This window comes from Coregonus lavaretus (genome assembly GCF_964263955.1).
Source record: "Coregonus lavaretus genome assembly, chromosome: 21".
Lineage (NCBI taxonomy): Eukaryota > Metazoa > Chordata > Actinopteri > Salmoniformes > Salmonidae > Coregonus > Coregonus lavaretus.
The window spans coordinates 40919050-40941152 of NC_140008.1; the positions used below are offsets into that span (position 1 = coordinate 40919050).

At 44.1% G+C, this 22103-nt stretch overlaps 1 protein-coding gene and 3 long non-coding RNA genes across 4 annotated transcripts in view; 3 read left to right on the top strand and 1 right to left on the bottom strand.

The window, feature by feature from the left end:
* LOC311148544 (VWFA and cache domain-containing protein 1) overlaps nucleotides 1-22103 on the bottom strand; it is a gene marked incomplete at its 5' end in the record, with an annotated part of 101945 nt that overhangs the window by 30625 nt on the left and 49217 nt on the right. Inside the window, one exon of the mRNA XM_084185527.1 lies at nucleotides 10580-10686. Within this exon, the coding sequence (XP_084041653.1) occupies nucleotides 10580-10686 (107 nt within the window). The remainder of the gene's footprint in view (nucleotides 1-10579; nucleotides 10687-22103) is intronic.
* Nucleotides 15889-17935, top strand: LOC311148586. The gene is made up of 5 exons (XR_014614922.1): nucleotides 15889-15964; nucleotides 16942-17030; nucleotides 17283-17429; nucleotides 17550-17695; nucleotides 17804-17935. It is a non-coding gene; the product is annotated as an uncharacterized lncRNA (long non-coding RNA).
* Nucleotides 19656-20202, top strand: LOC311148644. The gene is made up of 3 exons (XR_014614938.1): nucleotides 19656-19743; nucleotides 19834-19945; nucleotides 20034-20202. It is a non-coding gene; the product is annotated as an uncharacterized lncRNA (long non-coding RNA).
* Nucleotides 20209-21411, top strand: LOC311148645. Its single transcript, XR_014614939.1, has 4 exons — nucleotides 20209-20257; nucleotides 20349-20520; nucleotides 20654-20781; nucleotides 20908-21411. It is a non-coding gene; the product is annotated as an uncharacterized lncRNA (long non-coding RNA).

Genomic DNA, 22103 nt, shown 5'->3' on the forward strand with positions numbered 1-22103 from the left:
CCTGAGAGAGACTGACTTTGTCTTTCTTTAATGACACATTTTAATTTCATTAAAACCTCAACGCCCCCCCCCCCCCCTTAAAATAACATTTAAAAAAATACCAATATCCCCTGTACTGAATACTCACCTTGCCCCCTACCCCACGATACAAAAACAACACTACACATCACAATAACCCAAACCTCACCACTTCTACAACCGTATATCCAGACCATCTTCCCCAGCTATACAGACAGCCGCCCCAACACACCATAGCTCCATGTAGAACCCTCCACTAGAGGTCCCCTGACCTCTTTGGCATTGGGAGTTTGTAGAGCCCCCTCCATCTAAAAACCACCATACTCTCCGCCCCACATACCCCCAGCCACTGATGTGCCTTCACTCCTGCTAGGCTCCTAATGTTCCTTACCTTAATACAGAGGTTGTATAGGGCTTTACCTCCCACCCCTTCAAACTCCCCCAGGCTCAGAGTGTTATAATCTAACAAGTCCTCCAGACCCCCTTGCCATTCCCCAGTCTCTGCCGTCACCTACAGTGGCGGAAACATTGGTGGCCCCTCTCCCTTTGGTCGCTCAAACCCCCCCCTTACCGGCTCAGACAGTGCCTCCTGGACTTCCCCCAGGAATCTCTCCAGCAGCCTAAGAGATGTTAGTCCTATTTGTTGTGCTAGGACTTCTGGGGTTTTCCACCCCTCCTCTCCCAGCAGTCGCAGGTCACCCAGCCTTAGTAATCCCACTGCCATCAGTGCAGGGTGGCCGAGCCCAGGTACACTCCCAAAATGTTAAGCCCTTCACTACCCCACTGCAAACCCCCTGGAAGCAGAGGGGCCCTATCCCCTCATGCCCCATATAACAGAGCTTTGCTCTTGCCCCAGTTTACCTTAGCTGATGAAGCTCCCTCGTACACCTTCAGACTAGTCTCTAGTGCCTGCATATCCTGACCATCACAGAAACTTAATCTGCATACGGTGACACTGCTATGCCTGTCAACACACCCATGCCTGTCCAGCACACTCCCTGCAGTCTCCCAAAAAAGGCTCAATGGCTAGTGTATATAACTGCCCTGACAGAGGGCATCCTTGTCTAATGCCCCGCCTCACCAAGACTGGCCTACTGAGCCCCCCTCCCACCTTCGCCATACAGTGGGGGAAAAAAGTATTTAGTCAGCCACCAATTGTGCAAGGTCTCCCACTTAAAAAGATGAGAGAGGCCTGTAATTTTCATCATAGGTACACGTCAACTATGACAGACAAAATGAGGGAAAAAAATCCAGAAAATCACATTGTAGGATTTTTAATGAATCTATTTGCAAATTATGGTGGAAAATAAGTATTTGGTCAATAACAAAAGTTTCTCAATACTTTGTTATATACCCTTTGTTGGCAATGACACAGGTCAAACATTTTCTGTAAGTCTTCACAAGGTTCTCTCACACTGTTGCTGGTATTTTGGCCCATTCCTCCATGCAGATCTCCTCTAGAGCAGTGATGTTTTGGGGCTGTCGCTGGGCAACACAGACTTTCAACTCCCTCCAAAGATTTTCTATGGGGTTGAGATCTGGAGACTGGCTAGGCCACTCCAGGACCTTGAAATGCTTATTACGAAGCCACTCCTTCGTTGCCCAGGCGGTGTGTTTGGGATCATTGTCATGCTGAAAGACCCAGCCACGTTTAATCTTCAATGCCCTTGCTGATGGAAGGAGGTTTTCACTCAAAATCTCACGATACATGGCCCCATTCATTCTTTCCTTTACACGGATCAGTCGTCCTGGTCCCTTTGCAGAAAAACAGCCCCAAAGCATGATGTTTCCACCCCCATGCTTCACAGTAGGTATGGTGTTCTTTGGATGCAACTCAGCATTCTTTGTCCTCCAAACACGACGAGTTGAGTTTTTACCAAAAAGTTATATTTTGGTTTCATCTGACCATATGACATTCTCCCAATCCTCTTCTGGATCATCCAAATGCACTCTAGCAAACTTCAGACGGGCCTGGACATGTACTGGCTTAAGCAGGGGGACACGTCTGGCACTGCAGGATTTGAGTCCCTGGCGGCGTAGTGTGTTACTGATGGTAGGCTTTGTTACTTTGGTCCCAGCTCTCTGCAGGTCATTCACTAGGTCCCCCCGTGTGGTTCTGGGATTTTTGCTCACCGTTCTTGTGATCATTTTGACCCCACGGGGTGAGATCTTGCGTGGAGCCCCAGATCGAGGGAGATTATCAGTGGTCTTGTATGTCTTCCATTTCCTAATAATTGCTCCCACAGTTGATTTCTTCAAACCAAGCTGCTTACCTATTGCAGATTCAGTCTTCCCAGCCTGGTGCAGGTCTACAATTTTGTTTCTGGTGTCCTTTGACAGCTCTTTGGTCTTGGCCATAGTGGAGTTTGGAGTGTGACTGTTTGATATTGTGGACAGGTGTCTTTTATACTGATAACAAGTTCAAACAGGTGCCATTAATACAGGTAACGAGTGGAGGACAGAGGAGCCTCTTAAAGAAGAAGTTACAGGTCTGTGAGAGCCAGAAATCTTGCTTGTTTGTAGGTGACCAAATACTTATTTTCCACCATAATTTGCAAATAAATTAATAAAAAATCCTACAATGTGATTTTCTGGAGAAAAAAAATCTCAATTTGTCTGTCATAGTTGACGTGTACCTATGATGAAAATTACAGGCCTCTCTCATCTTTTTAAGTGGGAGAACTTGCACAATTGGTGGCTGACTAAATACTTTTTTTCCCCACTGTACATGACACCCCAGCATACATCTTCACACAGGCCAAAAACCTTTTCCCATACCCAAACACAGACATCACATTAAACAGATACTCATGGTCCACTATCAAAAGCCTTCTCTTGATCTAAAGAGACCAGTCCAAAGTTCACATTAGAACCTCTCGATAAGTCCAACATGTCCCTGATTAAGAAGAAGTTGTCTGTGATTGAGCTTCCTGGTATGCAATATGTCTGGTCCTTGTGTACTATAGAGTCCAGATGGGACTTCAGTCTGTTAGCGAGGACCTTGGCAAATATCTTGTAGTCCGCACAGAGCAATGCCACAGGCCTCCAGTTCTTAAGTTCACACAAGTCCCCTTTTTTGGGCAGGAGAGTCAGAGCCGCCCGACAGCAGCTCATCGGCAACTCTCCTACCCCAATGCACTCACGCAACACGCAAAAGAAGTCCAGTCCAATTATTCCCCAGAATTTTTTATAAAACTCCACTGGGAGTCCATCGACCCCTGGTGCACGGCCGGGGGACATCTGGGTTACGGCCTCTGCCAGTTCATGGGACAACAGGGGAATGTAAAATGTAATCCCTCTGTGCCAGAGAGAGCTTAGGGAGTTCTGCAAAACCTGAGCACACATAGGATCACACAGTTCTGCCCTATACAACTAAGTATAAAACTCCACAGTCCGGTCCCGCATCTCCCCCACCACAGAGGTCACCCTCCCATCCAAAAGCCGTAAACAATGCATTCCCTTGGCTTCACCGCTCTGTCTTTCCAAACCAAAGAAGGAGGAGCTGGGAGCATCCATCTCCTTGAGCATGGAGAACCTAGCTCTTACAAGTGCTCCCTTTGCTTTAACCTGTGAAAAACTGCCCAGGTCCCTACGTAGTTCAGCTAAATTAGCCTGGAGGCCTACATTGCCTTGGCCCACCAGCTCTACCTCCATCTCACTAATACGACGCTCGAGTTCCCCCAATACTCTCCTAGCCTCTGAGGATGAGAGAGCTGTATACTGTTGACAGAAAAGACGAATTTTGACTTTCCAACATCCCACCATTGACTCAGAGACTCATACTTCTATCTTCGCTGCCCCCACCTTTCCCAAAGAGTATGGAAACCTGAGCAAAAAGTGACATCTTGTAAGAGCTTTACATTAAACTTCCAATAGGATGCCTGCCGAGGCCCTGGTGAAATAGACAGCCGAGCCATGGTTATGAGATGATCCGAAAAACCCACCGGGAGAATGGTAGCGCCCAACAGCCTATTGCTCTGATTCCTGGACATGTACAATCGATCAAGCCGGGCTGCACTCACCCTAGCCCCAAAGACCTTCACCCATGTATACTGTCTTGTGATGGGATGTCTAGTTCTCCAAACATCCACTAGGTCAAACTGATTAATGATGTCCTTTAACACCCCCACTGAGCCTGAACGAGGCTCAAGCAATACCTGTGAGAGTTCCTGTCTAAGACACCCATTTATAAAGACAAAACCCCTGTTGTTAATTTCTGCTTTTACTACAAGCAGTCTACCCCTACACACCTCTTTTGAGGAGCAAATTTTTACAGACAGACACGGTACAAAAAGGACTGCCACCCCTGCACTACCATTTGTCCCATGGCTCAGCACACTTGCCCCTTTCCACCAGAAATTAATATTAAGCGAGCCTACCCAAAGAGTCTCCATAAGAAGTGGGAGAAAAGCCAGCAAAGAAAGAGACCAATAGCAAAGCTCAAAAAGCCCCAGTGCCAGAAAGAAAACTTTCATCTAAACTGTCTGAAGGTAGACCTTTACGCACGGTTGTGACCCACTTCCTCAACCTAAACCGTTTCCTGGGTGAGAGGACACCATGCCCGTCATTTTTCATTGCATGTTGTACTGATCTTACAAACTTTCCCGGATCGCAAAAAAAAGACTCAAGATTAACTTTTTCCCCCTTTGTCTCATTCAGGAACCTTGACAGTTCCCTCACCGTGTACTTTGACCCCTCTGACTGACTGGCTGTCAGCTCTGGACCCATTGAGGAGGAGTCTGAAAATAAATCCTCCTCATCATCCTCTTCCTCAGTCTCACCTTCCTCCTCCTCTTCCCAACCTGACCACCTGCCCTTTCTCTCTAGTCGGGACCTCCCCCCCAGAACCAGGCAAAGGTTCCTTGGTGCCTTTCACCACACCAGCCTCTCCCCTCCCACCTCTTTTCTTCTCCACCTTTTTCCTCTTCCGCTTGACACCCTCCTCCACCCCCACTAGTCGCTTACCCTTCCCCACTATAGTCTCCTCCCTCATTAGCATAACCTGACTAGGCCCAGCCTCATCTACACCACCATCTATGACATGACTAGACCCAGTCTCAGCTACACCACCATCCATAGCATGACTAGACCCAGCCTCACCTACACCACCATCTATAGCATGACTAGACCCAGCCTCATATACCCCACCATCTGCAGCATGACTAGGCCCAGCCTCTGCTGCCTGTGTCTCATGGCCCCCGGCACGTTGACCTCGATTTCCCTCACTGGTGCTTGTACCATCACCTTGTCTACGGCCTTTATGTGGGCACGCAAAGCTCTTATGCCCCAAATACCCACACTCAAAGCACCGCAGACTATCTATGCTGGCAAACCCTGCGTAGAGCCCCTCCCAATGCCTCACTTTAAAATGCACATTTAACTGTTGCTCATTGTTATTCAGAAACATGAACACTTGCCTCCGGAACGAAACAACATGCTTGACGGCATCTGCCTGAAAACCTGCCGACAGTACACAAAAACCACTAGCAAACATACCAAAACGACTCAGCTCCTTCCTGATTTGATCATCCGTAATAAACGGAGGCAAATTTGCAACTACCACCCTAGTCGAATGGGTAGAAAGAGGAGAAATTGGCACCAACACACCCCTTACAAATATTCCACTAGAAATGAGCCTACCCACCAAATGTTCTCATTTCATGAACACAACCACAGCTTTGCTCATTCTGGAAGCGGAATGTATAAATTCAGCTCCTACCTGTTCGCCGACCGCGAGCAGAACCTCCTCCACCTTAATTCCATTCTCGGGAACACACCTGAATCCATGCCGTAACGACAGCGTCTCCTCCGCGCTAGGCTGCTAGGCTGTTGGGCTGCGAAGCCATTGCTCACACCTCACCGATCAAAACCCCAGGAAACTAAACCTCTGTCCTCTTCCTCCCTAACTTTGAACAAAAAAAAGTGAGTACCACTAAAACAATAAGTGCAATCGAGAAATCCTGAGAGAGAGATGGAGGTAGGATTGATACAGCATAAAATTGGAGGGATTCTGGGAGATTAAATATTGCGAAACAAAGAAAGAGGTCTATCATTTCTCACTCCTTCACCCACTCTTTAACATGAATTACCCTACAAGGGGGATTCATTCTGGTCTCTCAGACACCTGTCAAAGCCAACTGGTAGATGGCGAGGCTTTAAAGGGTTAACCATATCTCCTCTAGTCTGTGTGTGAAAAGTGAGTGTGAGATCACATGATGTTGTAAGGCCCTGCATAAACTCACATTCCCTGTGTGCATGTGTCAGACTGGATATCAGATTAAACTGTTTATTCCTGTTGTATAACTGACATGGTTTTAATAGTTTCACTATAGTGTGACTATGCTCACACGACAACATAAGGTCTAGCTATTTTAATAAGTCTCAACTTAAGCTACACTTTCTCACTCAGAGTATCAACAAAATGTAACTTTAAATAGATCAAGAGAATTTAAGAATTTCACTATCAACAGATAAAGGCTGATATAATAACTTTCAGTGGTTCCTTATATTACTGCACTACAGGCTGATATAACGGCAGCATCTGCCAGGGAACAGGGCCAAAGTAGCTGCCTAAACAAACAGACTTTTATTGGGTCAGAGGAGTCAGGAGAATCTTCAGAGAGATCCGATCACAAAACCCTGCAGCTTCCTGTCTGGGGGGAGCAGAGAAAAAGAGGAACACAAAACAGCCAATCACATGAACGTGACAGAAGAGAGCGGGAGAGAGACAAATAGAGCCATATTCCTTAACCCGTGTCAACAAAAGTGTGTGTGTGTGTATGTGTTACAAAGTAGGCCCCTTAAGATCGATAATAGCAAACATGTCACCGTTGAAAGTATTTAGCCGCGCTACCTTATAAAAGACAGGCATGTCGGCGCTAGCGACACACTAGAGTTCATTACCCCACTCCACACATGCTAATCCAATCTCATCAGTATTTTCCTAACACACTACCCAATATAGAACAACTAGCAAGCAGACCACTACAACACTAACCATACAGAATCAACAACATGAACACACAGTACCCAATATAGACCAACACTACACTCTAGAACATGAGAATGGATACGAGTTAGTGGCACGCTACTATTTCCTATGGCGGTGGTTATTGACCAGAGGCATGCTAGTATTTCTTATGGCGTTGGTTATTGACCAGAGGCATGCTAGCTTGCCATATATCTGCACTCTAGGCCACTTCATCCATCTCCAGGCCTGGTATAAACAGGAACCACTTGGGATGTTGACAGTCTAAAATAGTATGTATACATCTGCTAGGCTGCAGCGCTTAATCCTGCCACCAGTGTTTAGAAAACACTAGAACCACAGACAGGCTGAGGGGCCGCCGCTTCCTCTAACCCTCTCCATCCGTACTCAATCACACTTCCCTTTCCCAGCTCCCCTCCTCACAGCTCAGTAACACTTTGGCTAAGTGCAGAGGGGTTAATGTGTCCACTGGGCAGGGCTGGAAAACAAACTACACTCACATCAAACCAGTGCCTGGAGCAACGTGGGAACTACGATTGAGAAAGGAGTGAGAACAAGAAGGAAAGGACGAGTCCAGGAAAAACAGATGTGAAACTTCACCCAACACCTTCTTAGTATTTACTACAACCAGTGCCATCTCTCACCTCACAACCTCTCTCACTCTTTCTACCCTCATTTATTCACTCACTTCTTGCCCCCCCCCCCAGTCATTTCTCTCTCTCCTTCCCTGGATAATTTGTCTATTCCTTCTCTTTGCCTCTCGCACTCCAACTTTCTCTTTTTCCTCTATTACGGTCCTTCTCCTCTTCTCTCTCCCAACCATCCTCTCTGTCCTCCTCTGGATAATCCACCTATTCCTCCTCCCTCTCTCCCTCCCTCCCTGGTTGTTTAGACTGGGTCCAGACAAAATGGGGACGATGAATGCTAGCAGAGGCTTGAGGTCAAGACAGCCTGAGAAATGGAGGCATGGTGGTAACATGAACTCCTGATGGCTGCCTTGAGAAAATAAACTATGGGATGATGATGAATCATCCTAATCTGCTCAGAGTGGCCTCGAATTTGGACGGAGAGGGTGTGAGAGACAAGGAGACAGGTACGAGAAGGGGCTGTTAAGAGTTTCTACAGTCCTAATAGAGGAGAAGGGGTCGTGTATGTGAGAGAGCGGTTTGCTTTGCCAGTGTTTCCCCATCGAGACAAAAATGACCATTAGCGAGAGTGGGATTAGGAGTAGAAAATATTGGTCAAATGCTGCAGCCGGTTCAGTACAGTCAGCAATATTCTGCCATGATATGAATAGATGTCATTAAAGAACAGAACATCTAACTGCATTAATAGTGATCATTGTTGTTTGAATGGAGTAGGGACTTTGACTGGGAGTGTTCACATGCCGAGGTAAAATGTAGGACGTCAATCACGTCTGATTATGATTTCGAGTGATTGGCCAACAGTGGTGCAGCAGGGGCAGATGGGAAGGCTCGACAAAGCCTCCTAATGTAGAATGAAAAACAACCTCTTACTAAATGGAGATGCAGACCAGAGATCAAGGGGGGAAAAAACATCTAATTTGACATCAGAATTTTCAGCGTAGAAAACAAATCACTATTCTTGAATGAAAGAGAAAAAGAGAGAGAGTGGGAGAAAGAGGAGGGGAGAGAGAGGAAGAGAGCGTAGGAGTGAGAAAACAGAATACAAAGTGGTCTTATAATGCGTGAAACAGGCACAGATCATTATTTCTATCTGGGTCCAAAGACCTTTTCCTTTTAAGATTGAACAATATGGTGAGGAATATTAACTTCTACGGGTTGCTGTTGGCATGGCAATTGTTCATAAGCAAGGCCATAGCTGTCCATGTTAGAGGGGAAGACTGCTGTATGAATGGTGGGTTAGAAGGTTCGGGCAGGGGTTTGGGTAAGAGGAAGAAGTGGACAGGAAGTAAAGGGAGCCTTATGGCCTTACAGTACCAGTCAAAAGTTTGGACACACCTACTCATTCCAGGGTTTTTCTTTATTTTTACTATTTTCTACATTGTAGAATATTAGTGAAGACATCAAAACTATGAAATAACACATATAGAATCAGGTAGTAACCAAAAAAGTGTTAAACAAATCAAAATATATTTTATATTTGAGATTCATCAAAGTGGCCTTGATGACAGTTTTGCACACTCTTGGCATTTTCTCAACCAGCTTCATGAGGTAGTCACCTGGAATGCATTTCAATTAACAGGTGTGCCCTGTTAAAAGTTAATTGTTGTAATTTCGTTCCTTCTTAATGCGTTTGAGACAATCAGTTGTGTTGTGACAAGGTAGGGTTGGTATACAGAAGATAGACTTATTTGGTAAAAGACCAAGTCCATATTATGGCAAGAACAGCTCAAATAAGCAAAGAGAAACGACAGTCCATCATTACTTTAAGACATGAAGGTCAGCCAATCTGGAAAATTTCAAGAACTTTGAAAGTTTCTTCAAGTGCAGTCGCAAAAACCATCAGGCGCTATGATGAAACTGGTTATCATGAGGACCGCCACAAGAAAGGAAGACCCAGAGTTACCTCTGCTGTAAGTCGCTCTGGATAAGAGTGTCTGCTAAATGACTTACATGTAAAAAATAAGTTCATTAGAGTTACCAGCCTCAGAAATTGCAGCCCAAATAAATGCTTCACAGAGTTCAGGTAACAGACACATCAACATCAACTGTTCAGAGGAGACTGTGTGAATCAGGCCTTCATGGTCGAATTGCTGCAAGAAACCACTACTAAAGGACACCAATAAGAGGAAGAGACTTGTTGGGCCAAGAAACACGAGCAATAGACATTAGACAAGTGGAAATCTGTCCTTTAGACTGATGAGTCCAAATTTGAGATTTTGGGTTCCAATCGCTGTGTCTTTGTGAGACGCAGAGTAGGTGAACGGATGATCTCCGCATGTGTGGTTCCCACCGTGAAGCATTGAGGAGGTGGTGTGATGGTGCTTTGCAGGTGACACTGTCAGTGATTTATTTAGAATTCAAGGCACACTTAACAAGCATGGGTACCACAGCAGTCTGCAGCAATACGCCATCCCATCTGGTTTGGGCTTAGTGGGACTATCATTTGTTTTTCAACAGGACAATGACCCAACCCACCTCCAGGCTGTGTAAGGGCTATTTGACCAAGAAGGAGAGTGATGGAGTGCTGCATCAGATGACCTGGCCTCCACAATCCCCCGACCTCAACCCAATTGAGATGGTTTGGGATGACTTGGATCGCAGAGTGAAGGAAAAGCAGCCAACAAGTGCTCAGCATATGTGGGAACTCCAAGACTGTTGGAAAAGCATTCCAGGTGAAGCTGGTTGAGAGAATGCCAAGAGTGTGCAAAGCTGTCATCAAGGCAAAGTGTGGCTACTTTGAAGAATTTGCTTAACACTTTTTGGGTTACTACATGATTCCATATGTGTTAATTCATAGTTTTGATGTAGAAAATAGTACAAAATAAAGAAAAACCCTTGAATGAGTAGGTGTGTCCAAACTTTTGACTTGTACTGTAGGTCTCAATGGGGATGTATAGGAGATAAACATGAAGAGGGGATGACCCACCTGAGTTGAGGTCCCGTCCAGGGTTAAAGGCTCGACTGTTGACAGTGGGAGACAGCCTGTCACAGCAGATGGTCTTGGACACGTTGGTGTTGAAGTTACCGTCAAACCTGAAAAGAGACAGAACACATCACATTTACAACAGCACTACCGCAAAGTATATTTCACTTGTCTACCATAGAAGTAATATCTCTCAGAAACAGCGAGGGAGATGGAGAGAGACAAGAAACAGAAAAAAGAAAGCGAGGACATCAAGGAGAGGACTGAATCTGAGATGCATAGAGAGGGCTGATGCAAACTGCAGCAACCATCTCAATGCTGCCCATGCTGTGTGTGGAATATATGCTTCTCTCATCTTTCCAGTAATGCACCCCCTGCATGTATAGGTGGGGTACATGTAGTGTGTGCGTGCGTGGTGTCCTCTGGGGGATGGTGGGTGTCTGGTTCCTCTAAGCCCAGTAGATCCCATATCACAGTATTACATGGGGTTGGGCAGCCCCCTGGTACCTCCATGCAGTCATAGGAGCCCATCTCATAGCAGCTAGCTTCCAGAGTGCCTCAGCTTCACTAATGAAGAGCTGATAGAGGGATGGGGAGAGGAGAGGCGGGGGGGGGGGGGGGGGGGGGGGGGGGGGGGGGTCTTAGGGGAGTAGCCTGCTCCACACTGCACCATGGCTGGGTCGCTTTGACCTCCCCCCCCAAATCCACCACCCCCTCTAAACCCCGTCCCCCTGCTGGCTCACATTACACCCTTCCTTGCACACAGGAAACACAACCAACCACCAGTAACCTGCTATCTGACACACACAAATGCACATGCACATCCAGCCATGCATGCCTGCAGACGCACACACATAGTAGGCCGCTATCCTCACCGAACACACACATATACACACACTCCTTCCTCTCATCCCCCCTCTCCCCTCGGGAGCTTGTGAGAGTGTATTTGATTGACAGCTGCTCTGATGTAGCAGCTGCTTTGAACTTCAGACATTAAAATTCCCATTAGGCTTCTTCCATTATTATTTTACTTCAACACACTTTACATGTGGTGGCTAAGCAAATGTGCCGGATAAAAAATACATTTGCAAGCGCTTTGAATTTGACATCAAAACCAGGAGAACGAGAGTGGCGCAGGAGAGAGGGATAGATGGAGAGAGAATGGATGAGAGATGGGGAGTAGGGAGAGATAGAGTAAAGCGAGAGAGAAAGGGGAATGAGCAAGAAGGAAAACTTTCCAGCCCTGATTTGGATTCAACATGCAAATGAGGGTCTTGAAAAACATCCCTGCTTTTAAAAGGGCTAATATATATATATATATGAAATAACCCCTGAAGCTGCACAGATCATACAGAGCATTTCCTTATACCAGAACCACGTAGACCTACATATAATACTGCTCTTCCATTACTTGAAGCTTTAGCTGGTTTATGACGAGGCCCCTGCCTGCATAATGTTCAATAATGAAGGGGTTGCTATGCTTTATTTAAATATCCCACAGGGAGGAGTTCTCCTTGCCTCGATCAGGGAGATATCAGGGAGATACAGGAATACTGCAGATAGTATTGGTACTAGAGCACTGCGCTGTTTGACAGACATCTTCTACACGCTCCTGACAATGGAGCCCTATACAGTGAGGGAAAAAAGTATTTGATCCCCTGCTGATTTTGTACGTTTGCCCACTGACAAAGACATGATCAGTCTATAATTTTAATGGTTGGTTTATTTGAACAGTGAGAGACAGAATAACAACAACAAAAATCCAGAAAAACACATGTCAAAAATGTTATAAATTGATTTGCATTTTAATGAGGGAAATAAGTATTTGACCCCTCTGCAAAACATGACTTAGTACTTGGTGGCAAAACCCTTGTTGGCAATCACAGAGGTCAGACGTTTCTTGTAGTTGGCCACCACGTTTGCACACATCTCAGGAGGGATTTTGTCCCACTCCTCTTGACAGATCTTCTCCAAGTCATTAAGGTTTCGAGCCTGACGTTTGGCAACTCGAACCTTCAGCTCCCTCCACAGATTTTCTATGGGATTAAGGTCTAGAGATTGGCTTGGCCACTCCAGGACCTTAATGTGCTTCTTCTTGAGCCATTCCTTTGTTGCCTTGGCCGTGTGTTTTGGGTCATTGTCATGCTGGAATACCCATCCACGACCCATTTTCAATGCCCTGGCTGAGGGAAGGAGGTTCTCACCCAAGATTTGACGGTACATGGCCCCGTCCATCGTCCCTTTGATGCTGTGAAGTTGTCCTGTCCCCTTAGCAGAAAAACACCCCCAAAGCATAATGTTTCCACCTCCATGTTTGACGGTGGGGATGGTGTTCTTGGGGTCATAGGCAGCATTCCTCCTCCTCCAAACACGGCGAGTTGAGTTGATGCCAAAGAGCTCGATTTTGGTCTCATCTGACCACAACACTTTCACCCAGTTGTCCTCTGAATCATTCAGATGTTCATTGCCAAACTTCAGACGGGCCTGTATATGTGCTTTCTTGAGCAGGGGGATCTTGCGGGCGCTGCAGGATTTCAGTCCTTCACGGCATAGTGTGTTACCAATTGTTTTCTTGGTGACTATGGTCCCAGCTGCCTTGAGATCATTGACAAGATCCTCCCGTGTAGTTCTGGGCTGATTCCTCACCGTTCTCATGATCATTGCAACTCCACGAGGTGAGATCTTGCATGGAGCCCCAGGCCGAGGGAGATTGACAGTTATTTTGTGTTTCTTCCATTTGCGAATAATCGCACCAACTGTTGTCACCTTCTCACCAAGCTGCTTGGCGATGGTCTTGTAGCCCATTCCAGCCTTGTGTAGGTCTACAATCTTGTCCCTGACATCCTTGGAGAGCTCTTTGATCTTGGCCATGGTGGAGAGTTTGGAATCTGATTGATTGATTGCTTCTGTGGACAGGTGTCTTTTATACAGGTAACAAACTGAGATTAGGAGCACTCCCTTTAAGAGTGTGCTCCTAATCTCAGCTCGTTACCTGTATAAAAGACACCTGGGAGCCAGAAATCTTTCTGATTGAGAGGGGGTCAAATACTTATTTCCCTCATTAAAATGCAAATCAATTTATAACATTTTTGACATGCGTTTTTCTGGATTTTTTTGTTGTTATTCTGTCTCTCACTGTTCAAATAAACCTACCATTAAAATTATAAACTGATCATTTCTTTGTCAGTGGGCAAACTTACAAAATCAGCAGGGGATCAAATACTTTTTTCCCTCACTGTATGTAACATTTGATTTAGAACCATTGGTACTGAATCAACCAAACCATTGTATTGAAAGTCTGTAGTGCTGTTATAGAGAGTTTAGCATGACGAACATTGAAATACTTGATTGTATTACAGTATGATGCCAGTATGCACTACTGCTTCTAAAGATCTTGCTGTGCTACAGCATTCAATTTGACCGTAAGGAATACGGTTTATTTTTTTCTCCAAGAGTGTTCTACATCTCCACAGTGAGTTACAGTATTGCTATAGCCCTGCCGAGAGAAAGCAACCCAACGCCCCCCTTTCCCAAGCCCTCCTCTCCCAGGCCTGCTCCCTCTTTTAATCTATCAGTGCACATAGCACTGCGTTTCATTAGTGTAGCCGTCGGGGAGGCTAAGAGGGGGGCTCAATGGGGATTTGGGGAGCGGAGGAGCAGGGAGTGAGGGGGGAGGAAGGTCTCCCGATATGGACAGAAGCATTTGGTCAGAGAGAGAGAGAGAGAGGGCTCCTATCAGCCAAGGGTTTAAAGCCTGTTAAGCCACTCTCTCCTCTTTTCTCACCCCTCTCTCTCACGCTACCTCACGCTCAAACAGAAGCTTCATTAGTTCACTCGGAGCAAACGGAAAACCAAGCAGACCCCACATCCCTGATCTCAGCTCAGACCAGAGCCCAGCTCTGGCTCTCCCTCACAGAGATCAGTGCAGGATCAACACAACACAGCCAGAGGAGAGGGGCTCAACAGTCACCAGTGGGCAATTCTAGGAATAAAACAAAATCCAAACATTGAATAGCTGTACCATTTTGCAGCCATTTCCTATCCCATTGACTATAAAGTCATAACAATGCACAGTAAGTAGTGTGTCCTCATATTATCCCTCAAGCATCCCTACTGTACCACCTCACTGGAGACTGTAGCCAGACAAGAACAGCAGAAATGGTTGGGTGGACTACAGGCTTTCCTCCAGTAGTAGTAGTAAATGACAACCTGGAAGGAATACCCATTATAAGAATACAACCCTGTATAACCCCTGCCATTATCTAAACACGCAGCTGGCCAGCTAAATGCCTGTTCTTATCTCCACCCCAACCTTTTGCCCTCAGAACAGCCTCAATTCGTCAGGACATGGACTCTACAAGGTGTCGAAAGCGTTCCACAGGGATGCTGGTCCATGTTGACTCCAATGCTTCCCACAGTTGTGTCATGTTGGCTGGATGTCCTTTGGGTGGCGGACCATTCTTGATACACACGGGAAACTGCTGAGCATGAAAAACCCAGCAGCGTTGCAGTTCTTGACACAAACCGTTGCGCCTGGCACCTACTACCATACCCCATTTCAAAAGTCACTTAAATATTGTTTCTTGCTCATTCACCCAATGAATGGCTCACACACACACACAATCCATGTCTCAATTGTCTCAAGGCTTAAAAATCGTTCTTTAACCTGTCTCCTCCCCTTCATCTACACTGATTGAACAAGTGACATCAATAAAGGAACATAGCTTTCACCTGGTCAGTTTACAGTATGTCATGGAAAGAGCAAGTGTTCTTAATGTTTTGTATAGTCAGTGTATAGGCCTACATTGTGTGTGGAGGAGGTGTATGTGTATCTGTACTGACTGGCGCTGGGGACAGCGCTGCGGTAGTAGTGACAGTTATGGCAGCTTTACCTCCATGTACACTACACTCAGCTAGCTTACACTGGAGGCAGGAATGAATGGCTATGATGAATTATCAGACGTGCCAATGGATCTTGTCATCCACACCTCAAAATGATCTAGCTGGTACCTGAAGATCAGTCACTAAAACCGAAACGCATGCTATTTTCAGGCATTGATTGGAGAGACCGGGAACCTGGCCCCCAGACCAAACACTGATGAAAGCATTGCAGCGTGGTGTGTGTGTGGTGGCCTACACAGTAAAAAATGGGGTGTTAATATTTCAGAGTAAAGTTATTTTAACCCAGATAGAGTATTTTCAACATTTTTGAGAGTAAAGTTGCTCTATCAGTGGAGTTAAAAGTGAGTGTAAAAATCTGCAGATACGCAGTGACAATTTCAACTCTACAGCAGTGATGAATACCCGCCACACTGCTTTGCTGAAGTTTGGCACGTACGTTGGTGGAGGAAGATTGCGAAGGAGTAGCTAGGCCACAGATATTGCTAGGTAAGTTACATCCCCGTTTTTTCAACACCAAACCGGTATTTTTTAACTTTACATAATTTTAGAGTTGTGCTGATGTCAAGGTCATATTTTAAGTTACGAGTTCCATGCGGCGGTCCCCCTTGCAGTGAGCTTGTCATCAGCCAGCTAAATTAGCTTGTAAGTTCAGATGGTTGACAGTAATAACTGTTATATGATATACCCATGGAATATGTTTGATATTTTTGTGAATGGCTTGCTGTTTCATATGTCTAAAAATAGGTAACGTTAACTTAGCTAATCAGTTCGTTTGAAGGACACCACCGTTTGGCATGAGCGCAGATTGTGCTTGTCATGCGGTTAGCTAGCTTGCAATCAGTATCGGTAACTGTCTTTCTTTGTGTTGCAATATTTTCACGAATGAAGTTTGTCAGAATGGTAAATACGTAAAATAACGTTCGCTAACAACAAAACATTTATACAGATAGTATTGTTAGCTAACGTTATTGTATAGCTTCCCAGGCTTCCTTACACTAACGTTAACTGTTTTTTATAAAGCTATATATAACGGTAATGTTAGCATGCTTCTGATAGTTAGCCAGCTAATGTTGGTGTTATAAAACGATAACTTAGATCACTGATTTGCATGACGGGTTTGTTTAACATTGCTTAACCATTTTAATGGTTAGCTACTGTTCGAACTAAAATGGCTAATGAGCTAGCTAACTTTGACACATAGCTAGTTATTTGGTAGCTAATGGGACAATGTGCCTCTAAACTTGAACTAGCCTACACCCATTTGCTGCAGAAAATGGCAGCTTAACGTTATATTCAACCAGCACAACTTTGTCTACTTCAGCCTTTGTAATTGCAGTGTAACGTCTAAGTAATGCATAGTGCATTGCGTAGCTAGTACTACTGAGATAAATGGATAGTTAGCTAACGCTTAGTTGAACCAGCACTAAATGATGATTTTGAATATATATTTTCTTTGTTAACAGAGGCAAAATGCTGTTGCGTGTTCAGCTCGGGGAAGAGCAGAAATACGTCAAGCTGTCTGAGCTGACATTCAATGCTTTCTTGAAAGAAGGTAGGTATAATAGGTTAAAGCAATACATATCACCCTAATGACAAAATAATACAGCATTAAGCTATTATCTTATGATATCTATTTAGGTCTATAGTCATTTCTGCTGTCCTTTATATTTTCAGTAACATAAAATCAGGTGCAGATCCTTGTCTTTCATCATTTTGTGAACACATGAGGCAACCTTAAGTATGAACTTGGATTCTTGTGAGAAGGGAATGCATGTTTTTCTTTTTTTTCTTCTTTTTTTAACAGTGTGTCTAAAATTCAACATACCAGAAAGCAGAAAGCCAGACATTAAGGTGTATGACCAGTCTGACACAGAAGTTGACTCAGATGTTTTTGAAGAATTAGTAAAGGAGTCACCTGGAACTTTCAGAATCATGCTGGGCAATGGACTTGGTATTCATTCATTCAATTAGTTTTTTAGTTTAAAGGCCAGAATGAGAACCTTTATTGTCTTAAAAATAACAGTTTATTGTAATATGTTTCTATGTTTTGCACAAATTTCATAATGAACAGATACCTCTCATTCATCATCATGCTCGGGTACATCTGATGACACCATCATTCTGAATTTCACTGTGTGTGACGATGTTGAAGAAGTAGCGGCTGGCGAAGGAAGCCAGCCTAAAAGGCCATGCCACATAAACTATGAGGCAAAAGCAGTAAGTGGTGAACATTGCTGTTAAGTCCAATCTGAATGTTGTTTCATCATGTGACAGCATTACATATTGTTTTACAATTACGGAAAGCACATTTCTTTCCACCTATAGCTGATTGAAAAAATCCTAACATCAAAGCCTGGTGGTGAACGCATTATGCAAGAGTATGGAAAAACCAAATCTCTGACAGATGCCACCAGAAGACAGATGATCAACATACTTGCTGCTGAGATGACAGAAACACATGGGTAAGCATTAAGCATATACAGTGGGGGGAAAAAAGTATTTAGTCAGCCACCAATTGTGCAAGTTCTCCCACTTAAAAAGATGAGAGAGGCCTGTCATTTTCATCATAGGTACACGTCAACTATGACAGACAAATTGAGAAAAGAAAATCCAGAAAATCACATTGTAGGATTTTTAATGAATTTATTTGCAAATTATGGTGGAAAATAAGTATTTGGTCACCTACAAACAAGCAAGATTTCTGGCTCTCACAGACCAGTAACTTCTTCTTTAAGAGGCTCCTCTGTCCTCCACTCGTTACCTGTATTAATGGCACCTGTTTGAACTTGTTATCAGTATAAAAGACACCTGTCCACAACCTCAAACAGTCACACTCCAAACTCCACTATGGCCAAGACCAAAGAGCTGTCAAAGGACACCAGAAACAAAATTGTAGACCTGCACCAGGCTGGGAAGACTGAATCTGCAATAGGTAAGCAGCTTGGTTTGAAGAAATCAACTGTGGGAGCAATTATTAGGAAATGGAAGACATACAAGACCACTGATAATCTCCCTCGATCTGGGGCTCCACGCAAGATCTCACCCCGTGGGGTCAAAATGATCACAAGAACGGTGAGCAAAAATCCCAGAACCACACGGGGGGACCTAGTGAATGACCTGCAGAGAGCTGGGACCAAAGTAACAAAGCCTACCATCAGTAACACACTACGCCACCAGGGACTCAAATCCTGCAGTGCTAGACGTGTCCCCCTGCTTAAGCCAGTACATGTCCAGGCCCGTCTGAAGTTTGCTAGAGTGCATCCAGAAGAGGATTGGGAGAAAGTCATATGGTCAGATGAAACCAAAATAGAACTTTTTGGTAAAAACTCAACTTGTCGTGTTTGGAGGACAAAGAATGCTGAGTTGCATCCAAAGAACACCATACCTACTGTGAAGCATGGGAGTGAAAACATCATCCTTTGGGGCTGTTTTTCTGCAAAGGGACCAGGACGACTGATCCGTGTAAAGGAAAAATGAATGGGGCCATGTATCGTGAGATTTTGAGTGAAAACCTCCTTCCATCAGCAAGGGCATTGAAGATGAAACGTGGCTGGGTCTTTCAGCATGACAATGATCCAAAACACACCGCCCGGGCAACGAAGGAGTGGCTTCGTAAGAAGCATTTCAAGGTCCTGGAGTCTCCAGATCTCAACCCCATAGAAAATCTTTGGAGGGAGTTGAAAGTCCGTGTTGCCCAGTGACAGCCCCAAAACATCACTGCTCTAGAGGAGATCTGCATGGAGGAATGGGCCAAAATACCAGCAACAGTGTGTGAAAACCTTGTGAAGACTTACAGAAAACGTTTGACCTGTGTCATTGCCAACAAAGGGTATATAAGAAAGTATTGAGAAACTTTTGATATTGACCAAATACTTATTTTCCACCATAATTTGCAAATAAATTCATTAAAAATCCTACAATGTGATTTTCTGGATTTTTTTTTCTCATTTTGTCTGTCATAGTTGACGTGTACCTATGATGAAAATTACAGGCCTCTCTCATCTTTTTAAGTGGGAGAACTTGCACAATTGGTGGCTGACTAAATACTTTTTTTCCCCACTGTAGATGGGCTGTAAAGAAACATTGTTATTATTTTCCGGTTATTAATTATGTAAAATGTGTTGTGCAATATCAATTCAGTGTGATGTTAACTTTGAATTCATATGCTAGGACATCCCCCCCCCAAAAGTGTCAGAGTGATGTATGCACAGGGGATAGTAGCTTTGTTTCCCTATCTAGAAGACCCATACTCACAACATGGATATGTAAGTAAATGGGTTATTGCAACATTATGCACATATTCACTCTATGAAATGGGAATAGTACTCCTTTATAATTTATTTATAATAATATAGGATCATTACTACGATCCGGAGAGTGGTTCCGGATACCTTGCATGGCGATTGAAGACCATACAAAGAAAAACAGCAGAGGAAAGAGGTGCCTCAGTCAGCAAATCTCCTAAAGGTATGTTTTCTGATCAGTGACATGTAATTATAATGGTGACCTGTGAATTGTACAGAAAGGATTTCTTAACACTGTATTTTGTCTTAAGTTGGTGGGCCAGGCCGTGATCGTCAGCCCTTCACCTATGACAGAGAGCCATCTGATGAGGATGTGGAAGCAGCTATTGCTGTTTTGAGACACTCTGCTGATGAAAACACTGTCCGTGAGAAGATGAAAATGACCTTCATATATCGGCAAGCAATGGTCAACGATGAAGCCAAATCATCAGATGTCTTCTCGGTCTTCCCAAGATTTCTGGACACACCAGGACTGGTATGACAACTTAATTCACTGCATCACCAAAAATATCCAATGAAGAATAAGGTAACACTCATTATTTCTGTCTTTGTGTGTTACATTGCAGATAGAACAAGATTTCAGACTTCTGTTTGGTGAGGCCACAGCCAACAAATTCTTGGAGAAGTGGCCAACCACTTTCAAAGCAAAAGTAATAAAGGAAAGCCATGGACTTGTATCCACCACAGAACTCTTGGATTTGATGCGCAATGCTGAGTCAGCTGCTGAAGTTGAGAATGGTATGAATGAACTGTTTTACTTTTTATGTGGATAATGTAGGTGTGCATTATATGTCCATAATGGTGCAAGTTGTGAATAAGAATGTTATGCTACGGCACAATGTTAACCAGGTTTTTATTTACTTATTTGTAGGCTGGGACAGTGACATGTCTGCCATCTTGCTGCTGCTACATTTGCTACCACCATCTGCACAAGGTAGAAAGAGGCCGGGAAAGATGTCTGCATATCAAGCTGTAGATCAGCTCATCAGATTTCAAAAGGTATGCTTAACAGTTGTTTAAAATATATATTCCATCATCTCAATCTTGTGCACAGTTTGAGGTGATCTTATCTATTGTCAGAGGTTAGTCACCAAAACAATTCTGTTGAATGTGTTTTTTTTGTAGGTTGGAACCAGTGTGCAGCAGCATCTTGACAACATCACCCAAAGCAGTCAGCCCTACCTTCTCGCCCAGGGATCCACACAGAGCAGCATTCACTCCTACTTCATTGTGGTTGACAAGCATGCTCTTCCATGCAAGGCAACAGGTTCAGTAGGAGCTTTTGACGAAGTCTTTAAAGCCCATTACGTATTTGGTACGTCATACAGTTCTTCCTTGAGCAGCTTTTTCACTTTTGTGCAAACAACCATCTATAACATCGACATGGGGGAAACAAAGGAGACTCCTAGAGTTGCTGAGTTGCGAGCAAGAATGGTGCGTTAGTTGAGATAAAACTATGAAGTGTTTTCTTTGCAAAAGTGACCATGGAAGTCCAAACAACCTTGTTAAGCACCTTAAGATAATTCATGGGCTATGTACAGGCAGGACTCTTTTTCTGAAATGTGGTCAAGAAGGATGCTCACGTTCTTTTGGTAGCTTTTCTGGTTTTAGAAAACATCTTAACAAGTGCCACGGAAAAAGTTTAGTAGATTCTATAGAAGATGATCTTTCAGACCCTCAAAGTACCGTCAACACCAGTAATATTTCTCATGTTGAAGTGTCGACTGAATGTTTAGAGGCTGAGTCAGAGTTATCTTCGCCATACATTGTAAATAGTTGTGCAGCTGTTATTTCTGATCTAAAGGCAGCAGGTGTTGGTCAAAGTACAGTAAATACTGTAGTGATTTCCATGGAAGAGATTGTTCAAGATATTCATCAGCATGCTAAAGAAACAGTGATAAAGCATGTATTTAGTAATGAAAGAGAAACAGAAATGTGCAAGAAAGTTGAGGCGTGTTTTGAGGGGTTAGAGAATCCTTTCACAGTTCTAAATTCGGAATACAAGCGATCAAAATTTATGACTGCCAAGTGGGAAATAGTAGAACCAGTTGAATGTGTGATTGGTTCAAGATTTGACACAAGACGAAATAAAAAGACTGGAACATATGATCAGGTAGTAGTTCAAGATAAATTCATGTATATTCCAATTGTATCTACACTGCAGTCAATATTTAAAAGTCAGTATTTTGCAGAAATGTTGCAAAGCTCAGCTACCAGCAACTCTAGACTGAGAGATATTTGTGATGGATCTTTTTTTAAAAGTCACCCCCTGTTCTCAACTGAGAAGCAGACAATACAGGTCCAGATGTTCTATGATGATT